This window comes from Oenanthe melanoleuca, chromosome 2 (assembly GCF_029582105.1).
Source record: "Oenanthe melanoleuca isolate GR-GAL-2019-014 chromosome 2, OMel1.0, whole genome shotgun sequence".
NCBI lineage: Eukaryota > Metazoa > Chordata > Aves > Passeriformes > Muscicapidae > Oenanthe > Oenanthe melanoleuca.
Window position 1 is genome coordinate 2,447,819 of NC_079335.1, and position 24,990 is coordinate 2,472,808.

At 48.9% G+C, this 24,990-nt stretch overlaps 1 protein-coding gene across 2 annotated transcripts in view; it reads right to left on the bottom strand.

Moving 5' to 3' along the window:
* Nucleotides 1-24,990, bottom strand: part of ADGRB1 (adhesion G protein-coupled receptor B1) — a 197,992-nt gene that overhangs the window by 100,065 nt on the left and 72,937 nt on the right. For both annotated transcript variants that reach the window (XM_056485647.1, XM_056485646.1), the window contains exons 14-17: nucleotides 24,514-24,657; nucleotides 22,147-22,222; nucleotides 17,727-17,829; nucleotides 16,682-16,725 (exon numbers count right to left, since the gene is read on the bottom strand). In XM_056485647.1, coding sequence (XP_056341622.1) covers nucleotides 16,682-16,725; nucleotides 17,727-17,829; nucleotides 22,147-22,222; nucleotides 24,514-24,657 — 367 coding nt within the window. The remainder of the gene's footprint in view (nucleotides 1-16,681; nucleotides 16,726-17,726; nucleotides 17,830-22,146; nucleotides 22,223-24,513; nucleotides 24,658-24,990) is intronic.

A 24,990-nucleotide genomic window follows, 5' to 3' on the forward strand; every position in this document is an offset into this window, starting at 1 on the left:
TTTCCTGGGTGATATGGATTTAGAAGCACCCACAAAAGAAGCATGGAATGGTTTGGGTTGGAAGGGGCATTTGAAGCTCATTGTAATTAGACCAGGTTGCTCAAAGCTTCATCCCACCTGACCTTGGACACTTCCAGGGGTGGGGCAGCCACGACCCAGCTGTGTGAACCTGTCCCTTATGGCACAACCCTTCTCCTGGGACAAACACAGCCTTGAGCCTTGCTCTTCCTGGCAGGATTCCCACGAGCAGAACCTCAGGGAAACATCAAAATCAAACTCAACATGCACTTCAAGCCTCCAGCTGGGCATCAGAGAGCTCTGAGCCAGGTGAGAGCAGGACAACACAGGAACACACCTGCACACAGACATGGGGATGCTGCTCAGAAGATGGGAAGGTTTACTCAGTGTGAGCTCAGCTTGCTGCACTTTTTTTCCCTGCCAGTGCTTTCCTTTGCTCCTTCCTTTCCCTCTGGCCTCCTTTTCCTCTGCACTCCACGAAATGAGCATTTCATGGGAATGGAGCAGCCAAGTGAAGCTGAGCTGGCAGCTCCTTGAACACATGGAATGCCTCCCTCGTTCCCAGCCCGAATTTCGGAAAGCAACATCTGCCTGCTCCTGAAGGTCATTTGGATCCTGGATCAGGGATGCTGCACCACCTCCTCATTGCTATGCTGTGCCTGGAGCAGCCATAAATGTCCTGCCACATGAAATGCTGCTTCATTACAAGTTTTGGGAGGGAGGGGACAAATAAAATGCAAAGCAAACGGCACAAACCCACTCTGATGGGACCAGTGTGATTTCTGCCCTTACTTACATGGGCATAGAAAGGAATCCAGAGGTTTTGCTTTGGATCTGCATTTGCACAAGAGGAGGAAACCTCTGGGAAATTGAGATGATGCTAATGCAGTGAGGGGGCTGGCACAGCCGTGGCTAAATAAATGCTAATAAATAAATAAATGCTGATGTTTAAGATCTCGCTGCCCCCTCTCCTTGAACGAGCTGTTCCCAGCCCTCCTGGGGGCTGATCTGATGTTTTCTCACAAGGGGGGTCCTTGTAAACATCTCCCCAGTGGGCAGGGCCCAGATGGATCAGAGGGAAGAGGGTGAGATCCCTCGGGAGGAGTGGGAATGCAGAGGGTGTGAGGCAGCTGGATTCAGGCTGCCAGGAATGGTACCAGTCACAGCCTGGCAGCTGTGAGGATGTAGGGATTCAGGTATGCAGGCATTCAGGGGTGCAGGGATGCAGGGATTCAGGGGTGCAGGGATTCAGGGGTGCAGGGATGCAGGGATGCAGGGGTGCAGGGATGCAGGGATGCAGGGATTCAGAGATGCAGGGATTCAGGTATTCAGGGGCGCAGGTATGCAGGGATTCAGGGATGTAGGGATTCAGGTATGCAGGCATTCAGGGGTGCAGGGGTGCAGGGATGCAGGGATGCAGGAATTCAGAGATGCAGAGATGCAGGTACTCAGAGGTGCAGGGATTCAGGGGTGCAGGGATTCAGGGATGCAGGGGTGCAGGGATTCAGGGATGCAGGGATGCAGGGATTCAGAGATGCAGGGATTCAGAGATGCAGGGATTCAGAGATGCAGGGATGCAGGTACTCAGAGGTGCAGGGATTCAGGGGTGCAGGGATTCAGGGGTGCAGGAATTCAGGGATGCAGGGATGCAGGGATTCAGGGGTGCAGGGATTCAGGGAGCCACTGGCAGCAAAGCAGAGGATTATAGTGAAGCTAGAAAGCTGCAGAGCAAACTTCCCTTCTCCAGCCTGCACGGGCAGGAGCTGCAAACACAAATCAAGCTCCAGACCTGCAAAGCTGGCAGAGGCTTTCCTGCAGGAAGATTTCCCCTGCTGTGCAGTCCCAGTGGTTTGAAGTGGACTGCATGACTGTGGTCGTGCCTGCTCTAATTCCTGCTTTTCTGCCATGGATGTCTGGGAGGAAAGGCAGACACAGCACCCCAGCAATTTTACAAGGAGCAGGAAAAAGGAGCAGGTGCTGAGTGGAGCAACATGGATCTGCTTGTGCTTTTCTCAGGAAAGCAGGTCATGGGGGAGGAGGGGGAGTCATTTCCCTGCTTTGCTACTGCAAATGTGTTTAACCAAAGCCACGCTGGTACCCAAACACTCTGCCAGCCCCTCTGGAGCTCATGCAAAGAGGGATTGCTATCAAAACCTTTTAAAGCCACTTTCTGCTAATGAAAAAGCCTTGCAGAGATACAAACTGGTGGAAACCTCTCTACTCCCAGCAATTTTTCTTCATTAGGCTTTCTCCTCTCTCCTCCCCATCCTGCTGTATCTCTGTACATATGGAAACAGAAAGGACAGAGAGTTCCCCAAAAAATCCAGGCAGTGGACTTGGTTTCTATTCTATTCTATTCTATTCTATTCTATTCTATTCTATTCTATTCTATTCTATTCTATTCTATTCTATTCTATTCTATTCTATTCTATTCTATTCTATTCTATTCTATTCTATTCTATTCTATTCTATTCCATTCCACTCCACTCCACTCCATTCCCATTTTCAGTGACACCTCTACCTTCAGCCACCCACCTTTCCCAAACTGGACAGATGTTGCAGCATCTGTGCAAGCTCACACTCAGCTGCCTGCTGTGCTTTATGTGCTGAGGTTCAGCTGAGCTGCAGTGACAGGTTTGGGAGAGCATTCATCCCAAAGGGAATTTCTGACTTCCCTCTTAGTGAGAAGATGTGGAATATTCCTCAGCTAATTAAATACTTGCCAATTATAAGGCAGCACCAATGATGGCTGTGCTGGCTAAAGCAATTTTTACTGAAAAATGTCTCTGCTGTCCTGTCTGGGGTTTGCAGCACCAGGAGTGGCCTTTCTTGCAGGAATTGCTGATGGTGCAGCAGCAGGCACAGTCCTAGGGGTGAAATGTCCTTTCTTTCCTGCCCATCCACCCTCCCACAACCTTCCCAGCAATAAAATGCACATAAACCAGTGCCAAACACATCCATCTCTGCCTCCCCCTTGGCAGGGTGATCATTTCAGCCCTTCCTCTGCCCCTCCTGCAGACCTGAACACATTCCCTGGGCTCTGCTTCCACACTGGAACATCCTTCCAGAGGGACAACCAGCTCTTGCTGCTCAAATGTGATGCAGGGACCAGGATTGGTTCTGTAGCTCCCAAGCTGGGAAATTCAGAAGTCCCCCTGGACTCACTGATATCTCCTGGATTAAGCCAATAAGAACTGAATGCACTCAACCCTCCTGGCACTCTGTTTGCCAGGGCCCAGGGGAGGCAGGGAGCACAAAGCCAGGCAGGATCACCATCACAGATGAAATGAAGAATCCCTGCAGGAGGCTTTTATCCTCTGGCTCAGGACTATCATTGTCAGGGTGCTTTCTCCAAAAGCCAAGCTGGCACCTGGAGCCAGGAATCTCCAGAGGGTGGGAAAAAGGAGATTCCTGCTGCTGCTGCTCCTTCCATCCCAGCCAGGAAAGTGGATAGAGGGGAATGTCCAGAGAAGAGAAGCAGATAAGCATCAGAATAAGGAATAAATGAATAATCATGGGAGATTTTGCAGAGAAGAAACTTTCTGGAGCCACCACAGAAGCAGAACAAGTTGGGGAGAGAGATAGAGAGCCTGGAAATCAAAGGGGGGGTCTGAGTGAGTGGAGAAAGTTGATCATAACTTTTAGTTCAACACTCAGGAGTCCTGAAAGGACAAAAAAGTTTGGAAACCACAGTGCTGAGGAGTAAACCTGGCTGTTTTCTCCCCAGCCCCTCCAAAACATCCCTGCCAACACTGCTGGCTCGTGAATCAAGGTCATCCCCACAGACTGAGCAGCCAGCACAGGTTAGGACCAAAGGGATGAGGCTGCTGGTCCCAGCCTTCACCTGCCCAAGGGTAAAGAACTGAGCAGGAGCAGTACAGTGGATGTGACAGCTCCCACTCCATCCTCCTGTTTGATCTTCCTTTCTTTCCTGAGATGACAGGCGGTGTCAGAGTGAAGGAGCAGCTCACGAGCTGCAGGCTCCCAGGCCACCTCCTCTGAAAGCTTTTCTGGGGAGGGAGGGAGGCCAGGAGGACAAAAATAAATGCTCCTTGTTCAGGGGACCTGAGAGCTGGTCCCCACGTCACTCCTGCTTCAGAGCAGCAGAAAATGTTCTGAGAGTTCCTGTCAGTTTTGAAACTGCCTCACCCCTGCGAGCCTCCAAAGCAAAGTGACACTTGTCATTGGACCAACACTGCTCCCTCCCAAACCCTCCAAAAACACTAATCTGGGTAAAGGCAAATGCAAAAGAAAATTCACAGCTGTAAGTGACCTAGAAAAGGAGATTTATTATTTTTCTTTGTTCAGCTCCAGTTGCAATAACAGCACAATGGAAGCTGTGAAATGCTTGGGTGTGACAGTAACAGGAGCCATGTAAGTCCTGGTTCACAGACTGCAGAGAGAACCTCAGGACAACCTCAGCTGCCTCCCAGGTCCCAGGAGGAGCTGGCAGAGCTGGCAATTAGCAAAAGCATCTTTTGCACTTGTAAACTGAGCGAACCGAGCAGGACTGAGCTGGGAAACGCCCGGTGCTGTGACACCGTTTCTAACAACACTTGTGAGGTGCTGGTTCCTGAGGGGAGACAAACACAGCAGCCCTCCAGAAACGGGGGTGGAGAGGAGGAGTTCTTTTTATAGCTACCTGGGAAAAAAAATAAAAAATATTTTTGTCCCACAAACAGGATATTCCTGGGAACACCGTGGTGGAACGCACCTCACCATCAATTCAAAGTGAATTTTAGGGAGCATTTCTTCACACATAGGGTTGTCAAGCACTGGAACAGGCTTCCCAGAGAGGTGGTCAGTGTCTCAAGCCTGTTTGAGAGGGATTTGGAAAACTCTCATAATAGCTTTTGGATAGCCCTGAACTGATTGGAGGCAGCTGGAGTTGCCAGTGGGCAGTTGGAGTTGATTGTTCTAAGTCCCTTTTAACTGAAAATTCTATTCTATTCTATTCTATTCTATTCTATTCTATTCTATTCTATTCTATTCTATTCTATTCTATTCTATTCTATTCTATTCTATTCTATTCCATTCCATTCCATTCCATTTCCACTCCATTCCATTTCCACTCCATTCCATTTCCACTCCATTCCATTCCGATGGCAATTCTGAGATTCCTCCGCTGCCCTGTTCCAGGTGTCTCATTCAAATATCTTCAATCTATCCCCTCACCCTGAGGTGTTTCTCTTGGGGATGAGCAGCAGATTTTCCCCTGGGACTCATCAGTGCAACTTTAATGACTGAAAAAATCCTTGAGCTGCAACACAGTCAGAGCCATGTGTGTGCTTTCCCTGTCCCTGCTCTCACACTTGATTTCTATGTCTTGGACATGTTTAAATTACACCTTAGGCATCAAAAATCCCTTCCCTCCAGGCACCTTTGTAGCTGAAGGATGATTTTGCCAGCCAGGACCCAGATCCTGCAGCAATATTGGACACAGGGAGCTCCCTCCCCTCTCCTTGTGTTGTTCCACATGCAGCAGCTCTGGAGACACCTTGTTCTTGAAGCTGCCTGGATTTTAGGCACAGAGTTCTGCCTCCTTCATCACTACCACTAAGCAAGCAGTCCCTTGGAACATATTTTAAACACCAGGAAACTCTCCAGCACTGTTTTGACCAATACATGGGATACCAGGACTGGAAAATACCTGTCTGAACACAATTCCCAGCAGCAGTGATACATTACTGCAGCTTCAATTTGGGCTGGTATAGAAGATTAAAGGTAAAGATATCCCAGCTGACAGCCAAAAAACTGTACCAGCCCTTTGCCCAGGCCCCAGCCTTGGATTATGTGTGAAAAAAAATCACATGTATATTGATAATCCCTGGGATAATCCTGTGCAGTGCCCTGGAAGCTGTAAGGAGCCTTGCTGAGGTTTGAAGGATGTTTAGCATTCCTTAAGATTTGACATATGAGCTCTACTATGAGCACCATTAAATAAATAACAACCATAGCTAAAAGTGAACAGCATTCTCCTGGGTCCCAGCTCCCCTGGGCTCCTTTTCTCCCAGTACAGGCCACAGTTAACTTTTATTCAGAGACACCAGCAGAGCCATGAGGGAGGGCAGGAGAGCTGAGCTGTGGCTCTGCTCTGCTCCTCCTGGGTGACAGAGGATAAATCCCTCCCTGGGTTCTCCTTCACCACCTGAAAATGCCACAGTTTGGATTCTGGGACAGCCCATCACTCATTAATGCAATTATGACCTTTTTCCTTTCTGTCTCCTTGGCTGGCTGGTAGCTGATTGGATCCATCACCCAAAAATTAGAGGCACTGATGTGCTTCCCACCCATTTTGCTGCCTGCACTTCCATCCTCAGCAGCAAGAAAGGCTCTGCTCAAACCTGGGAAGATCAAGGCTCTTGCTGGGTCAGGCTTCAGGCCACCACCATAAAATCATGGAGTGGTTTGGGTTGGAAGGGAACATAAAGATCCTCTCATTCCAACCCCTTTCCATGGGCAGGGACACCTTCCACTACCCCAGGTTGTTCCAAACTCCATCCAACCTGGCCTTGGACACTTCCAGGGGCAGCCACAGCTTCTTTTGGCAACCTCTCACCCTGCCAAGCACCAGGCTCTGGCTGAGGGTGAATTTATTCCCTCAGAGACAAGCAGCAAACCCCCTCCTGCCATCCCACCAACATTCCACATGTCCATTAAACCCCCTGGAGATGCAGCCCTGGCCTGAAGCAGAACTGGGAGATGAACACTCATCTTCCAGCTGGTCAGTCCTGTAATTGAATTAAAGGATTTGCAAAGCCCTGGAAGGAGCCTTGACAAGTCTGAAAATTGCTCTGTTCTGTGAAATTGGGCATTCTGACCTCACTGCATCAGTTATTTTTTCTGACTGAGGGTTAAAGTGCATCCAAATAAATCTGATGGGCAAGACACAGAGGATTTGTCCTCTCCAGGAGTTTTGCTCATTGCCTTCCAGGAGGGCCCCTGGGAGAATCTGCCCAGCTCCACACCAAGCTGGCTGTCAGAACAGGCTGGAGATTCCATGTTTCTGCTAATCCTCTCTGCTGTGGGGTTGAGAGGCCATGGAGAGCTCAGGTGGGATGCACAGGTTGGTGTTTTGTGCCCCTACATGAGCAATCTCACAGTGATGGCCCTGAGTCTCCTCATTCCACCTCGTGAAGACCAAAATCCACATGGTGACACTCCCTGCTGCCCACACATGATGGGAGCTCCTCTGGGTGACCATCTGACCATCATTTAGCTTAGCAGCTCTCAGTGATAAACAGGAATATTTATTTTTGCTCACTAAAAGGAGCTCCTCGCTCCCAGATTTCCTGACATTTCCAGGAGCTGTCTGATGTTATTTAGCACAGCAGGCTCAGGGAAAACTGAGGCACCAAGCTTACACTGATTTGCCCAGACACACAGAAAGTTCATCATTAGACAAGGGCTGCATCCCAGGCACTGTGGCCTCTTTTTGCTGCTTTTTTAGCAGAACATTTCATCTTCTAGCATGGTGCACAAGCAGTCAGGTGAAAATGAACACAAGTCCTTTCCTCCTCTTTAAAACAGGGGCAAACTTTCCCCATCCTTATTCACAGAGTGCCAGTTCTGGAGCCTTTTCCACCACATCCATCAGTCCTGCCTTGTCCATCCTGCCCAGCCCATCACCTTTGGGCAATGGCAAGGACTCAAGGACCTGCACCCTGACCATTTCCTATGGAATCCCATCATGAGAATGAGCTCTCTGGGACTGGAATGGACAAAATAGAGGAGCTGTGGCTGGTCCATCATCCCTGGAAGTGTCCCAGGCCAGGCTGGATGGGGATTTGGAGCAATCTGGGATAGTGGAAGGTGTCCCTGCCAATAGAATAGGGCTGGAATAGATAATGTTGAAGGTCCCTACTCAAACCATTCTCTGATTCTACGATGAAATTTTAGAAATTCAAAATTTATTTGGGTTGTGGTGGATACTGCAAGCTGTGTTTCTGGCTTGCAGTTCAAGGATTTATTGAAAAATGAGGCATTTTAAGAAGTTCATCTGAACTTGCCTCAGTCCTGCAAGGAAGTTGAGCAAAGAAGCCTTGATGGGGAAACTTCTTGTGTCCTTAAAAACATCACCTGCTCAAACACCCACCTAGTGCTTTGTCCAGCCCTGGTCCTGAGGCACTTGTGGTGATAACACACCTTCCTCAGATCATGCACAGATTGCTCTGGAGCCCCCAGCTCCCAGCAAAGCCAATATTCCAGAGGATACAAACCTGGTAAGATCTGCAGGTTTAGAGACAGAATCATTTGGAGAGTGGAGCTCTGTACCCACACTCTGTGCCCATAAAGGCAGACTAAATCAATCCAGCAAAGACTGATGGAAATAAAGCAACTCCACTCTGAATTTTACACAGAGAGGGTGCAGAATGTTCTGCTGGTGCAGCTCTTTGTGTCTCCTCTGTGCACCTGGTTCAAAGCTGCACCTGTTGCCTGTTGAGTCACTGGAGTTAGAACACCAAAAGCAGGCAGCACATTTCCCCAAGCTGCTTTTTTCCCCACATTTCAAAGCCTGGAGCTGTGATCCAAAGCTCTCCACCAGATGCTAGGTCATGCAGCCTGGGAAGTGAGGTTGGATTTCCAGCCTGGCATGCCCATGAGGATGGCTCCAGGAGAGCTGGCAGGGATGAGGCAAGACAGGGATGCAGCCACAGAATCATGGAATTGTTGGCTGGAAAAGATCCTCAAGCCCAACTCTTGACCCAGCACATTGCTGATCCTCTAGCCCAAGTGCCACATCTATGCAAGTTTTAGATCCCTCCAGGGATGGTGACTCAACCAGCACCCTGGGCTGCCTGTTCCAGGGCTTGGCTACTCTTTCCATGAAGTAATTTCCCCCTAATTTCCAATCTAAACCTCCCCTGGTGTGACTTGATGCTGTTTCCTCCTGTCCTTGTTACCTGAGAGAAAAGATTAACCCTGACCTGGCTGTGCCCTCCTGTCAGGGACTTGTGCAGAGCCAGGAGGTCCCACCTGAGCCTCCTTTTCTCCAGGCTGAGCTCCCCCAGCTGCTCCTGTGCTTGTTTGGGTTTTTTTTTTTTTTTTTTTTAAGAACACACAGCACAAACACATGTGAACACAGAAACCATCCTGAACCTCCTGAGGCTCCAGCTCTCACCCTCAGCACTGAGCTGAGCTTGGGAATCACAGCACTGAGCCCAAAGCCCCTTCCCAGGGGAGCATCCTCCAGGTGTCAGTGTCTGGCTTCTGCCAGGTCTGCAGAGAGAATTCATTAATTCCACCCATATTCCCAACCCCTTTGCTGGGGAAGCAAGGGAGCTTTTGGTTCAGAGCCTCTGCATCCTCTGTCCTCTCCCCTTTTCTCTCAGAAGCCATTGAACCCTGCTCTGCTGGCAGGCAGCAGAAGCCCTGAGTTCTCCTGCTCAGCTTCTCCTGCATCCTGTGCTGAGAAAGGCACTGGAGAACAACCCAGCACCTGCTTTCCCAATTCCATGGACAGTCCTGACCACTGGGAACAGCTCAGCAAAGGCCAGAGGAGTTTAACTCCTGTCCCAAACAGGGGTGGACACAGCCCTGTGCTCTGCTGCTTGGTGCTGGCAGAATTGGCCCCCTCTTTCCTGAAACACCTGGAATCCAGGTAACAACTCCCAGGAAAAGGAGTCTTTGTGACAAGGGAGTGTCTGGATTCCCCTGGAATCTTTCCTTCTTTGTGCTCCCAGCAGCCCCAGAGCTGAGCAGGGATAAATCCTCAGGCTCTGGAGGTGTGACTGCCTTTCAGTGCACTGCCCTGTTTTGTCTGCTCTCATCCAGGGCTAGAAAAAGGCTCCTGGGACCATAATTCCATCTGCCTGGTTGCACACTGTGAGTGCAGCCAGACAGGCTGAATTAAGGGATACTCCTAACTGGGTTTAACACAGGGGAACTAATGGGAATATTCAGATTAACCTCCCTGCACGCCCCAGTGTAGCCAGGCTTTGCAAGCACGATGCTTTCTTCCCTCAACACATCCACAGCAGCTGTTGGGAGAGGCAGGAATTGCAGCTGAAGATGTGGGGAATTAAAATATTTAAGGGCAATGGAGCTGGAAAAGGGGGACTGGCAAACATCTGTATGGGATCATATGAAGGGCAGTATTTCTCCCTCACAGCTGGACTGTTGCAGTAAAAATATATATAATATATAATTTATATAAAATTAATTTGTAATAGATCATTGTAGATCCAAAGGGGAGAGCAGTGCACTGATTTCTCACTGGGTTTTAGGGCTCTAACAACCCATCAGGTCAGGGGAAGTGACCTCTGTTCCTGTGAGACCCTTCCTGGATTGTGTCCAACACTTGAGGCCTCAAAGATGATCAGGGATGGAGCCCTTCGTGTCTGGAGGCAGGCTGGGAGAGCTGGGGGTGTTCAGTGAGGAAAAAAGAAAGTGTCAATGTCACCCTAGAGCCCCTTCCAGTGCCTAAAGGAGCTCCAAGAGATCTGGAGAGGGACTTGGGACAAGGGATGGAGTGACAGGACAAGGGGGAATGGCTTTAAGCTGGAAAAGGGTGGATTTAGGTTGGATATTAGGAAGGAATTCTTCCCTGTGAGAGTGGTGAGGCCCTGGCACAGGGTGCCCAGAGAAGCTGTGGCTGCTCCATCATCCCTGGAAGTGTCCAAGGGGAGGATGGATGGGGCTTGGAGCTACCTGGGACAGTGGGAGTGTCCCTGGTCATGGCAGGGGGTTGGAACTGGATGCTCTCTGAGGTCCTTTCAGCCCAAAGCATTCTGTGATTCTGTATCTGCAGGAATCATTTATCCCTGCCAGCACAGACAGGCTGTGACTGCCTGATCTACAGCTCTGGCAGGGTCATTAATGCTCTGGGTGACAGACAGGGGAACAGAGAAGCTGTTTCTTGACTTTAGAAAGCTTTTCTTCAAAAGACAGGCACTGGGAGATGGATTAACTGATGTGATGAGCAAAATGATTTCTGTGGGATGTCAGAGATGAGACAACTCCTGACACATTTCTGGTGGTGGGGAGTAGAGAACAAAGGGAGCTGAACATGCCTCCAAAGGGAACCAGAACAGCAAGGCTGCCATCACAAAAAACCCCAAAAGCACAGGAAAGCAAAGTTAATGCCTTTCTCTTTCAACAAGAGGTGTGAAGCCCATGGAACTCACACCACATCCTGCTACTTGTGCTGCCCTGCAAGGACTTTCCTTTTATCCTGCAGGACTTGCAGTCAGGAATTCAGACAGCTTTAGGTACTGCAGATTAGACACTGGATATCCCACCCAAAAAATGGGAATTTCAGGAAAAGCAGCTGCACTTCAAGATTCATGGGGTATCTGGACCATAAACACCAAATAGTACAATTATACTATGAAAAAATTATACAAACAATTCCTCCTTCTAGGATATTTTGGGGGCTGCTCTGAGTTATCCCAGACAAAGCAAACAAACAAAAACACCTCCAAAAAACTCACTCTGACACTTCAAACCTCTCCCAGTGGTTTGCAGCTCTGTGTGACCACCTCCAGGACCAACACACACCCAACCCCTCAAGCAGTTCCTGTAAAAGCAGTTCTGAAAAAATCCCATGAGCAGGGCTGCCCTCATCCTCTGGGAGCTGTATTTTAGGATCCCACAAGTTTCCAAGTGATTTCCCCTCACCCCAGAGCTGGGGCAGTGTTTGTTTAGCTCTCCAAGCCCAACCTTGCTCACACAGGTCACCTTCCTAACCAGTGAGGTTTGAATTTCCTGAGTCAGGTAGGTGAAAGGCTTTAATTACTGGAACAGATGATCTTTCCCAAGGGAAGCTGAGGGTGTCCTTGAATTAAAATCACAGATTCCCGAGGCACTTTCTCTTCCAAGAGCAGAAAAGATTTTATGCAAATATTTTGGAAGGTTTGGAAAGGCCTCTTAAGATCAGTTATTGTAATGCCTGGTTATTATAATGCTTAGTTTTTATAATGAGACAGAGGAGCAGAGGAGTTGCTGGATGGAGCCAGGCATTCCCTGTGGGATGAGCGTTCCCCTGGCAGTGAAAACCTGCTGGATCTCACTCTTTGTGTGCCTGGGGTTGGATTTCACACCTCCATGGCCTGCTTTTGTCTCCTATTATACAATAATAAAATAAATAAAATACAATGCAAGCCCTCAGCTGGCTTGGACCCTGCTGTCACCAAGGAGGGGACAATTAGTGCTCACCTCTGCAGCTTGATCCCATCTTGCCTCTCCAGACCCTTCACAGGATCACAGGATGGTTTGGGATGGAAGGGATTTAAAATATCTTCTCATTCCAACCCCCAGCTATGGGCAGGGACACCTTCCACTATCCCAGGTTTCTTCAAGTCCCATCCAGCCTGGCCTTGGACACTTCCAGGGATGGGACATCCACAACTTCTCTGCTCATCCCAGTCTCCAGGGTTGCAATACCACTCTCACAGTAAATAATTTCTTCCTAATACCCACTCTTAACCTACTTCATTTCCCTTTAAAGCCATTCCCCCTTGTCCCATCACTCCATGCCCTTGTCAGGCATCCCACACTTCATAGTTTTGTCCCTTTCCTTCTCACACCACTGCTCCTCATTTACCTGATGCCATGCTCTAAAAACACCCAACACAGCTTTGATGGCTGAACCCAGACTCATCAGCCCCATGGGGCAGCAGGACATTAAGTAGCTCCACATCTTCCTCTGCAGCCACAGAACCATGGAATGGTTCAGGCTGGAAAAGATCATCCAGCCCAACTCTCCACCCATCTTCTGTGTTCACCACTAAACCTCATCCCCAGGTGCCACATCCACACATTTTTTGGACACTCCCAGGGGTGCTGATTCCACCACTTCCCAGGGCAGCCTGTCCCAAAGCCTGACTGCCTTCCCAGTGAAGAATTTTTCCTGATATCCAATCTAAACCTGCACTGGTGCATCTTGAGGCTGTTTCCTCTTGTCCTGTCACTTGTTACCTGGGAGAAGAGACTCCAAACTCATTAAAACATCCTTTCAGAGAGTTGTAAAGACACATCAAGTGATGCTGCCACCACCAATAACAGCCCTTGGCTCTGTCTCCTTGTCCCCATTGCCACATGAAATCCCTGTTGTGCAGGGCAAGGCAGGTGAGAAACAAAACTTTGGTGATGCAGAAGAACATGAACACACATCCATGGCAGAATTTATCAACTCCTCTCCTGTCCCAGCAGGAGAAAGAGGAGCAGGAGACCAGATCCTGCCTGAGTTTTCACTTCATCAGGGCTAAGCAGCCAATAATTACTCCAGATGAATACCCTTGGAGGAGAGCCAGAGAATCCCAAATCATTCTCTGATTTCAACTTTCAATTTACCCAGCCCATGCTAAGCTCATTAATCACACTTGCAGCACCCAACACAACAGAAATTAGTCCCTGATCTTCTCCCCTGTTATTTCATGACATGAAGAGTTGGAGGCAAGGGGAAGAGAAAAGAGAGGCAGAGGTGCCACCCACGAATCTCACAGTCACTCAGAGGGGCTGGGATTAATAAATCAAAAATCCATTGTTAATAGTACAAGCTTAATATCCATCTAAATGCAAATGAATGAACACTCAAGGGTTCTTCCCCTTTTTTATTTCCAGTGCTCTGTTCAACAGCTCCATCTTTGAGGGAGCACATGGTCACCAGATAATTGTCTGGTTCTAATTGCAATTTTACAGTCCAACTCTTCATGGCCCATGGATTTTAAGTGGCCTTTAAAGGGTTTTGGCATGCTCTGGATGGGATTGGAATGCTCAGGCAGCTGCAGGAACAGGCAGGAGCTCTCATGGGAGGATTGCTCCAGGTTTCCAGCCTCTGTACCTGTTCAGTCACAGGAGGCAAGGGGTTAAATCCAGAGGCTGGGTCAGTGGAATCAGGTGGAATTTGGGTGACCAAGATCTGAACTTCAGGTGGGTGACTGTGAGTGGGGAAGCTCCACCTGGACACCCATCCTTGGAGCAGGAATATGGAGAGTGGCAAAAGAGGAATCCTGAGGGGGTCTCAGCATCTTCTGAGAAAGCAACACCACAACAGGCTGGCTTGAGCTGCACAGGGAATGCAGCAGGGAGGAGGGCAGGCAGGGAAATGAAGCTTTAAATCCATGAAATTGGTCAGAACTGGGAAATGGAATGTCACAGAATGGCAGGATGGTTCAGCTTGGAAGGGACCTCCAAGAACATTTAATTCCAGCCCTGGACATGGACAGGGACACTTTCCCCTAGACCAGCTTGTTCAAAGCCCCATCCAACCTGATCCTGAACACTTCCAGGGATGGGACATCCTTAGTTTCACCCATTGGCACAACCACCTTATGAGACTGATGGGTGGGAAAAACCTCCAGTTCACAGGGAGAGGTGGCAAGAAGAAGATGGGAGCAGAGAGGGGAACCACAAAAGAGTGGCTGAACCACGAGGTTTCCTGGCACAGCCACCAACCAGGACCTCTACCACATATCAGGCAACAAGTCCAGGGTGCAGCCTAAAAGTTCCTGTTCCAAGCAGGAAACAATTGCCCAAAATTGTGATTCAAACCCTTTGGCAGCTTCAGAGCACTGTTCAAGTTTGAGGTGAGCAGTCAGGACTGGGGAACAGGGTTTGTATAATTTGCCTTTCATTAGACTTGCCCAGGAGGCAGCAGAGGTAGCAAATCAGCTTTAAAATGTTGTGCAAATCAGCTTTTAAAATATTGCACAAACAGCTTGGCAGCTCCTCTCACCAGAGCTCACTAGATCAGCTCTAAGTTTTGGAACATAGTCTGAGCAAAAATCTGCTGACATCAGGATCTGGGGCTTTTCAGCTGCTTGAAATTGCAAATGTTGGTTGCAAACACTTGCAGGTGTGCACACACACCCCCCAAAATCCCAAAACATGGGGAGAGTGGAGGTTTAGCAGTGACATTTGCACAACCAGTCTGCTGGGGGGTTGGAGTCAATCTCTGAAAACTGAGCCTGGTATTGGTGCCAAGAAAGTTCCTGCTCAGCTCTTATCTCCCATTCTTTGGTGCCATGAGGACGCAGGGATGAAAGACTGAAAGGGATCCCAGCATCTTGCACTCCCAGAGTGACAACAGGCAGCCCAAAAAGCTGCTGAGCCTTGGAGGAAGAGTGTGGAGCAGCCAGAGCTCCCAGGGCAGGGAGTGACCTGGTCCAGGGGGTTGGAATGAGATGAAATTCAGGATCCCTTCCAACCCAAACCATTCTCTAGGATGCTGAACTGGGCACTGCTCTGCCTCCAGTTCAGAAATGCCATCCAAACCTCTCAATCCATGCTCAGCTCTGGGCAAACCTTCCCTGACAGATTCCTGCACCCACCCTGAATGGCATCCCTGTCCCTCAGCCACATCCATGGATTGTCCTCTTTTCATGCTCAGGCTGCAGCTAATTAAATCCAGGTCTGAGCATGGCAGGGAAACATCTCTATGCTCCTGGACACAGCCCTCTCTCTGCTTTTGGAAAGCCAGAAGCAATAGGGGCAATGGTTCCAACTCCTGCCCTTACTTGCCAAAAATTGGGTTGTTGTACAAGTGCTTTAATTCCATTCCAGCATGGAGAAACAACAGATTTAGCAGAGCAGGCCAGCTCCTGAGCCTGCCCACCCATCCAAGCCTCTGTGCTGGACCACACACTCTTTAGCACTCAGAAAATATTATAAAACCCCCTTTCATCAATTTCTTAGTCCACCTGCATCTCAACCATCTTCTAATGCTGGAGCAATTTTCACTAGAAGCCAGAGGGACCAGTTCTGCCCTGAGCTACAACACAGGTGTGATTCCACAGGCAGGGAGAACCTCTGCTTTGGATCCACTCAGAGATGCCAAATTAATCCCAGACCAACAAGAACTGAGCTGAGTGTAAATATGTTGCCTGCCTCTGTGTGCATATGCTGCTTAATGGAGCCTAAAAGGACAAGAATGGAATCATTTTTCAGATGCTGCTGGTAATGATAATAAATAATAATAATAAATGCAGGGGCACGTGCCAAATGTCTGAGATCTCAAGGAGAGGAACTGGCTGCAAGCAGAAGAGGAGCCAGGTAGGTGCTCAAACTGAGATGCAAAAGTCAGTGAAGTAAAACCACCATTAAATCAAACACTTTGTATCCTTGTCAAGCTCACTCAGGATTTAAGACCTCACTTTCAGAGTGGGTTTTTTTCTTCAACAACTACTCCCCATATGGGATTTATGGTCCCATCTCTTCATGGTAACTTGGGATTGCTTTTTTCCCCTGCTGGCCACAACCACATCACTCAAACCCTCCTGAACAGCACCAGTCATCACTGGAACTCAGGCAAAAATAATTTTTTCTATATCACTGCAGCACAATATAAAGTTCATATCACCTGAGCTTCACCTCCACAGGCCACATTTGCAACTGATTTTATGTTACTTTCCTTATGGTGAGTATGATTTGGGGTGAGCACTGCAGAGAGCCAAGCATGGCTTTGCTGAGCTCAGTCTGAAAACCTCCACAGTCCTGGCTCCCAGTTCATGCATCCTTTATGTGGAAAAATCCAAACCAGCACTAATAATAGACAGCTCAGAGAGAAGCAGTGCACGTGTGAAGGAAGATGCACTCCCCACCAGGGCGAGGAAAATACAGAGTAGAGAGAGCAAAAACTGACACATCACTGCTAAAATTAGGATGATTTCACCCAAAAAAGCAAACAGACCTGTGAGAGTGAAGGGAAACCCACAGAACTCACCCATCATTTTCATCCCACAGGATGCAGGTCTGGTTGGTGGTTCCCTGCCAGGAGACAAGAAAGGGAAAATAGAAACAAATCAGTGTCATGCTGTTTGTGGAGTGTCTGGACTGGAATGAAGAATGTGGGGCCTGTAAAACCCCTTCCACTGCTCTAAGGATGTCTGGGAGACACCAGATGAGCTCTCATGGGCCTCAGATCCTTGCAATGGCTCTTGCCACCCTGGGATTGAAAATCCAGAATAAAACGTGCCTTGGTTTGCTCTGCATCACCACCACTGCAGAGGGATTTGACTCTGCCTCTCTCCTGACTCAACCTGCAGATTTTCCTCCTTATCCCTCCTCTCACACAGAATCCTTTTGCTGCTCCCTTCTGGAAAGTGGATCAAATACAGCCTCTGCTTTTGTGGGACAAAACCACGGCCCTGCAGGAGGGGGTCAGGTGAGTTTAAAGCCTCCTGACTCCTGCTGTCTGAGATAGCTTTGGAAAATCCCTCCAGGAGTGTCCAAAGACACAACAGATCTTAATATTCATGTTGTAGAGCCTCAGGAGGGCATCTAATCTCCACAAGGATGGGCCTTGGGGTATGTAAATGTCCATCCCATAAAATCTGCTTAGGGTTGAGCAGAGGAACCTGGAGGGAATTTTTTGCCTGCCTTGGAAAGCATTGAGGACAACAGTGATATTCCAGAATTCATGGGAACAGCCTTTCCCCCTGCCTTTCCCTCCTCAAGGAAGACCATTGTTACATCAAGTTATTCTAATGATGTTCTAATATTAATGATATTCTAATAATGCACAGATATTCCCCTGTGATGATGCCCACAATGAAATGGTGTGAGCTGGGGACGAGCATGGCCATGTTCCCTGTGCCTGCAGCATCCTCCTGCTGCTCTGGAAATGAAGTTGGTTTTTTTTTTTTAATAGGGAAGATTGAAGGGCCCTGCACCAGCAAAAAGATGTCAGGAGCCCATCAAAACCACACTCCTGCCCTGCAGAAGCAAACACAGCCCTGGGATGGGGCAGGTTCCCAGGAACCACTTACGTTGTACAGGTGGGAGAATTCGATTTCCAGAGGGGTGAGGAGGGACCGAGGCAATGGCTTCACAGTCACAGAGATGACTTTGGAGTTCAGAACGGTGCTGTTCCTGGGAGGAGAGGGCAAAGAGAGGCTTTAGAGGGATTTTTGTGGAGCAGGGAATGCCTGGTGGTTTAGTGTGCACAGTGCAGAAGGGGTTGACACCATTATTATAAAATACTCCCAAAGATATTTGCTGCTGCTGGGCCCTATCCTCTGGGCTCCCCTCACAGCCAATCCACATGTGTTCCTCCAAAATCAAACCATTTTTATGAACCTTATCAACCCCTAAAACAACTGGACTTAGAGCCTGTATATATATCCCAGAAATAAAATATTCCTGGGCTCATTTTCTGTCCCTGCCACGAGGAAACAGAGCTCATTTGGACTACAGTGACCCTTGCAGGTCCCTTCCAACACAGAGTATTCCATAATTTCATGTGTTTTCAAAAAAAAAAAAATTCTGTTTTGCCTCTCCAAGGCTGGCTTAGCCTGCACTGCAGTGAGGCTGAGACATCATTGCTTATCCATGGGGCAGCACACGATCCTGGCTGGAGGCACTGCTGTGTATCTGCATTCCCAGAGCACCAAAAGCAAATGGAAAAAGGCCAAACCTTTCATGTAGATGTCTAAATGTCTGTGCCCAGACAAATATTGCAATAAATCTGGCAGCCCTGGGAGATTTGGCTCTTGGGAGGGGCAGAAAGTGAGGAGGTATCTCCCATTCCTGGAAAGCCAAACTTTTTGCAGGCACTTCCCTGGACACTGAACGTGTAAATACACAGAGTTTCCTCATTTTTCTGGTGTTTAAATAAACAGAAGGTCCTCACAAGCAGCAGCTGAAAGTGCTGCCATGAAGGAATTGGTAGTGGAGTGGTAGATCCAGATCAGGCTGCTCCAAGCCCCTGTGGCATCCATGGACAAAGGAAATCCTTCCTTATCCAAATCTTCACCAAATCTGCAGGTACTGCTAAAATCTTTTGCTTTTCTCTCTGGATTTTGTATTTCTTTTTAAAAAAGAATTAGTTGGGAAAGATTTGCGCTTGCTTAACAGCAGCTAAAAAAATAGAGTTTAAAAAAAAAGCAAGAGGAAAAAAAATATTTTGAATTGTCCATGGATGTGTAAGTGGATGTTCAAAATGCTACTGTTCCACCAACACTAGAGGGAACAGCAACATTAATTTAACAGGGAAAGAAAAAAAAATTTAAAAATTTTCCTTTTTAAAAAAAGGAAAAACTAAACAAGAAAAAGGAGAAAAAAAAGAATGAAATGACAAAGCCCAACCATCACCCTAGAGAGGAAAAGTAAAGGAGTAAATCAATAGGAGTAGGCAGCTGTAAGAAGCTAAAAATGGGATCTGCTGAAAGGCAACCACCAGTGCATGTCTTCATTAGAGGCAGTGTCTGTGAGGGTCAGGCCTTGGGTCAGTGCTGCTGAATATTGGCATGAGCAGCAGGGATGACACCACAACCTCCTTGTGCAGGCTGAGGAGCAGCTGAGAGTCGATGCAGCAAGCACAGACAGAAAGAGAATTTGATTTTTCAGCGTGCCAAGTTGTTAGGACACGCAAGTGTGCAGACCGTGAAGGGTGATCAGTGGCCACGAAGCCACAGCTCAGCCAGAAGCTGAAGGAGGCTTAGAAAAAAAACAGAGAACAAATTTTAACATGGGTAAATAACGATAACACAAGAGGGAATGGTTTAAAGCTACAAGAGGAGAGGTTTGGATTAAATGTTGGGAAGAATTTCTTTGCTCAGAGGGTGATGAGACCCCGGCACAAATTGCACAGAGAAGCTGTGGCTGCCCCATCCCTGGAAGTGCCCAAAGCCAGGTTGGATGGGATTTGGAGCCACCTGGGATAGTGGAAGGTGTCCCTGCCCATGGCAGGGGGTTGGAATGGGATGATCTTTAAGATCCCTTCCACTGAGATGAAACAAAGAACTTCTGTCTGTCCCCCCTTGTCTGGATTCCACTGTGCTGTTTGGTTCAGCTTCACTTTGAGAGTGGGAAACAACAAAGGGAGCTCAAAACAGAGACACAAAATCGATCCAGGTGCAGGAAAACAAACAAAATTTCTCTGTTGGAAGGCTTGTCTGGTAGTGCCTTGCACATGGGGGGGCTTTTCAGTCACCCACCAGAAGGCCAAGTGACTGGAAGTGAAAGTCAGACAAATTCAGCCTTAAAAAGAGAGGCAGGCTGCTGGCAGAGAAGGTAATTAAGCAGCTGAGCAGCTTGAGGGGGCAGAGAAGGACTCAGTGTCAGGGGGAATCTTTCAGGAGGAAGATGAGTCGCTTCTCCTACAAGGACCTCGCAGCGCAGCCCAGGGAAGAAAACAAAACACGCAGAGATTGGGCTCGGGCAGGAGTTCAGAGGAGCTCAGAGGGCTCCTGAGAGGCCACCAAGGGTGTGCAGAGAGCTGTGAGCACAGTGCTGGTACATGGGGAGAACCAGGCTGGTGGCTCTGTGCTCTGTGTGTGTCCTCTGCAGCAGAGTCCAGCTGGGACCAAGCGCCTCTCTCACCTCCCTGCCCTGGAAAATCAGGTTTTGTGTGCAGCCCATCCCAATTGTCACAACTGCCAAGATCTGCTGGGCTCTCTGGCTCCAGGGGGACAGAGTAATGTGTGACTCAGAGACAGAATTGCTGCTTGGGGGAGGTAAATTGGGACAATTAGGAACAGCTCAGCTGGTGCTGTTTGCTGAGTTAAATCTACTTGGGTTTTTTTTCCTTCTTGGAAGAATCACTCTGCATTGAATCAGAGTGGTCCAATCCAGGGTCTGGGTCTGTATTTCTTATGTGTACCCTCTCCTCAGTGGTCAGAAACATTTTTTACCCGTTGGCAGCTCCGTGGTAATTCAACAACATTCTCCTTTTTAACGCTGTGTCCATCTGCACAGCGCTGAAGTAAAGCTGCTGCTGCTGCTGCTGCTTTAATTTATCTTTTTTTTTATTTTTCCTTTGACTCTCCACAGGTGATTCAAGACTCGAGATTTTTTTATAGAGGGACTGTCCTTTAATTAAGGAACATCTTAAATCAGCTCTCCCGGGGGAAGGCTGTGGCTGCCGCAGCTGCTGGTTATCAGAGCTCATTCCCTGCTTGGCCAGAGGAAGCTGAAATACCGCTGGATCATTTGAGCCAATGATGTTTATTGCCCTTCTGATCTAATTCCCACTGCTGTAATGGAGGATATTACAGAATACAGTTGGCTGACTTGCTAATTCCTCTCTGCACTCACTCGGAGCTCTCCCGCCATTGCCAGTGCTAAATCTGGAGGTATTTAAATGATTATCGGTGAGGAGAGATGCCCTGGTGTTTATGGTAAATGGGCTCACGCTAATCAGTGCAGAACAGATTTAGAAGGTGCCTTAGGATGCTTAATTTACTGCCTCAGTACCAGTCTTGGGGAGAAAAAAAATAAAAAAAAAAGAGCGAGAGGGAAAGAGAGAAGGGCGAAGAAACGGGAAGGGAGCGCTGAGCACAAAAGCTTTGGTGCCCCAGGCAGTGTGCAGTGCAGAGAAGAGGCAGACATGTGCAGCCAGGCATGCTCTGCTCCCCTCTCCCTCCCTGAGCCTGTCCTCAGCCATGCTGCTCTCCAGGGCTCAGTGTGGCTGGCAGCTCGGGAAGATCGGGGCAGCTGAGCATCCCTCGTCTGCCAGGGCTGCCAAAATGTGGCCAGGAGGGCAGGGTGAGGTTCCATTCCTGGAGGGTGAAGGGTGGCAGGGGAGAGTGAGGCAGCAGCTTTGAGCTTGCTCCCCTCCTGTCTGGGGTGCTGCATGTGGATGGGGATAAAATTCCTGGGGAAAACATTCCTGGTGGAAAACATTCCTGGGAAAACATTCTTGGGGGAAAACATTCCTGGTGGAAAACATTCCTGGTGGAAAACATTCCTGGGAAAACATTCTTGGGGGAAAACATTGCTGGGGAAAACATTCCTGGTGGAAAACATTCCTGGTGGAAAACATTCCTGGGAAAACATTCTTGGGGGAAAACATTCCTGGTGGAAAACATTCCTGGTGGAAAACATTCCTGGGAAAACATTCCTGGGGGAAAACATTCCTGGTGGAAAACATTCCTGGGAAAACATTCTTGGGGAAAAACATTGCTGGGGAAAACATTCCTGGTGGAAAACATTCCTGGTGGAAAACATTGCTGGGGAAAACATTACTGGGGAAAACATTCCTGGGAAAACATTCCTGCACCTCCACCATGTGATGCATGAGCTTGGCCCCACCTGAACATGGGGGTCAAAAAATATTCCCACTGCAGGTCAAAACCTGTCTCCTTGCTCCCAGTGCTCTCTGTTTTTCCCTGGAGGACCAGTCCCTGCAGCCAGAGGGATCATCCTGGGTGATTCCCAGTGCCCCCCAGCCCCAGGCAGCCCCCTTACCTCTGCAGGGAGAGGATGTTGCCCACGTTCCTGTACAGCACAGTCCCAACCACGAAGACAGAGGAGTCGTCCAACACTGCAGGACACCAGAGGAGAGGGAAGAAGACAACAGCACTGAGACAATCAGGGTGGCAGCTGTCCCCAAGGGACACCCAGGGGCAGGATTTGGCTCTGGAGGAGCGTGGGCAGTGGTGGACGGCACTGTGCTGGGGCATGGCCAATGCCAGCATCACTGCTGTCACTACAGGGAGGGCTCAGCACCTTTGGGGTGACCCAGCATCCCAGATTTCTGCCCTCAGAAAGGCTCACCCCTCCCAAATGGTGCTCCCCCATTCAAAAACCCCCCAAATTCCCCTGACAGCACCACAGCAGACAAATCTGCAGGGGGGAAAGGTCCCTTGCAGCCACCTCGAGGGCTCTGGAGCCATCCACAGCTATCAGGCCATCAGAGAGAAGAGCTGTGCCCAGGCTGACAGGCCAGAGGGAAGGGAAGAGGGCCCACTGTGCCTGCTCTGACCCCAAAACTCATGTGCTGCCTCTGGGGGCTGCAGCAGATCCAGATGAGCCTCTGAATCATCTGTGTGACCTCTGGGCACATCACTTGACCTCCTTCTCCTCCACGACCTCACGGTGCCCAGCTGCAAAAAGCCAAAACTTCCCCTGATAAACCAGGAGCAGCAGAGGCAGCCCCAGGGCTGGAATTTCAGGGGGACAAAAAGTGGCTGGGTGGAAAGCAAGGCTGAAGAAGCCTGAAAGGCACCAGGTGGGGCTTCTCTGGTGTCTTGTATGAGGCTGAGCTGACAGTGTGTCTGCTCCATCCTGCAGGACAGGCACAGCTCTGCATGTTCATCTTTCTTATCATCAAACTGGGCTATCTGAGCACATAACTGGGAGAGACTGACAGACAGGCTTGCAGAGCAATTTTGTCACTCAGCTGCATAAATCAGTGCTGGCCCCTGGAAATCAACTGTTCAAAGTCAGCTCCCAGCAGTGAGGGGGTTTGGATTTGGTCTCATGTCTTCATCACTTTGCTCAGGATAGCTACTCCTGCTCCCAGAGAAAAGTGAGGATCAAAATGAATAGAGGTGGATTTCTGCTGGAATCACTGAGTAACCCCTGAAAAACTACCACCAGCACAAGATATTGAATAAAACAGAGGCAGAAGAGCCCTGGGTGGTGCTCAGGAAACCATGGAGAGGTGAGCACTGATTGGAAGTTGTTTCCTCAGAGTGGATGTCATGTTTTATCTGCTCAGTCACTACAGCCTGGGGGCCCTGGAGCAGCTCTGTGTGAGGATGCTTCCAAAAGAAATCTAGAAAACAGCTCCATGGGGAGCTGGACACTTTTGGGACAGCCCTCAGCCTCAGAGCAGGATCAGCTCTGTCTGGGTCTGTCTAGTAGTTCTGTCTAGGTCTGATCCAGCAATTTGTCCAACAGGTGATTAAATATTTTGAAAGGTGAAGGCACCACAGCATCCACAAACAAACTGGGGTAAGGCTCCCAATGAGCCCCAGCAGGGAGCTCACCTGTCTGCAAGGCACAACAAAACTCAAGGAGTGCTTGACAAAAGATCCTGGTGTGGTGACAACTCGAGGCCAAAGGTCTTTTGTAGCAACAGCTCAGTCTCCAGCCTCTGTCCCAAGGAAGGGGGAGCCAGCAGCTCCCAAAGCCATGAGTGGCAAAAGTAAATCCCATCATCTCCCAGCAATCAGCCCAGTTTAGGGTCCTGCTTTTGAGAACTCAGGGCTCAATCCTGCCAAATGTTGTCTCTGCCAAAAGATGAGCACCTTGAGTGTATTAGTTCCTGGGACTCTCATCCATCAGACCATCCCAGAAACCTCCAGGTGTTTTTCCAGATGTGGCCAGCTTGGCTGAGGCACCACCTCCATGCCCTGATGTGGAGCCTCAGTGATAAATGCCTCTGAATTTCATTTCTGGGGCAGGAAATGTCACACAAGGGCCACAGATGCCCAGATCTATCAAAGCTTGTCCAAGCAGCAGACTCAGAGCCATCAGCTGCTCAGCCTGACCTGCTGATTCCCAGCTCCTCACCCTCAGATGGCCCCATCAGCTCTGGATCCAGGCTTGGAGGGCACCTAAAGCATTTTTTGCCAATTTTTCCTTCTTTAGGGAAAGATAGTCATCCACACCCAGGCACTAAACCTGCCCCTGAACTTTTGTGAGGAGTTTAGTTTGAACTCTTAGTCAGGCCATATCTGAAAGCCTTATTTAAACTAATCATTGCTTTGATGTCCAAACATTTGTGAGCAAATCCAGCTGATCTGGAAGAGGATTTGAAAACCAGGCAAATGGAAGGAACTACTCTTAGAAAATGAAGGAAAAAAAGGAGCTGGCTGTGCTGCCTACCTGAGAGCCCTGAAGACAGGATGCTCTTGGACACAGTGACCTTGTCCTCCGAGTTCTTGGCCCAGTCTACCATTCCCCTCCAGCCTTTCATGGGGAAGGTGATGTCAGTTGCTGCATTTGCAGGCAGCTTGTGAATGCCAAGGACTGGGGAGAAGCAAGAAATAAAACCAGTGAGTGAAACCAGCTTCAGTAAATTCCACATGTGCTTAAGAAAACATGGGAAGCGTTAGTGGGAAATCAGAGAGGCTGGATCTTGGGAGCCACAGGAGTGATGCTCTCTTGAGGAAATGTCTATGCATAAAAGAAGATACAAGCAGGGCTTGTGCTTTGCTGAAAGGTCCTGCCTGCATTAAATCTGGCACAGGAGAGTCTGCTGCAGCACCTTTTGTCCAGGAGTGGCCAGCAGCAGCTGAGAAGTGCAAGAAAGAACAAGTCAACTCTTGGTTTGTCCTCCCAGCAATCAGCAGGACTTCCTCA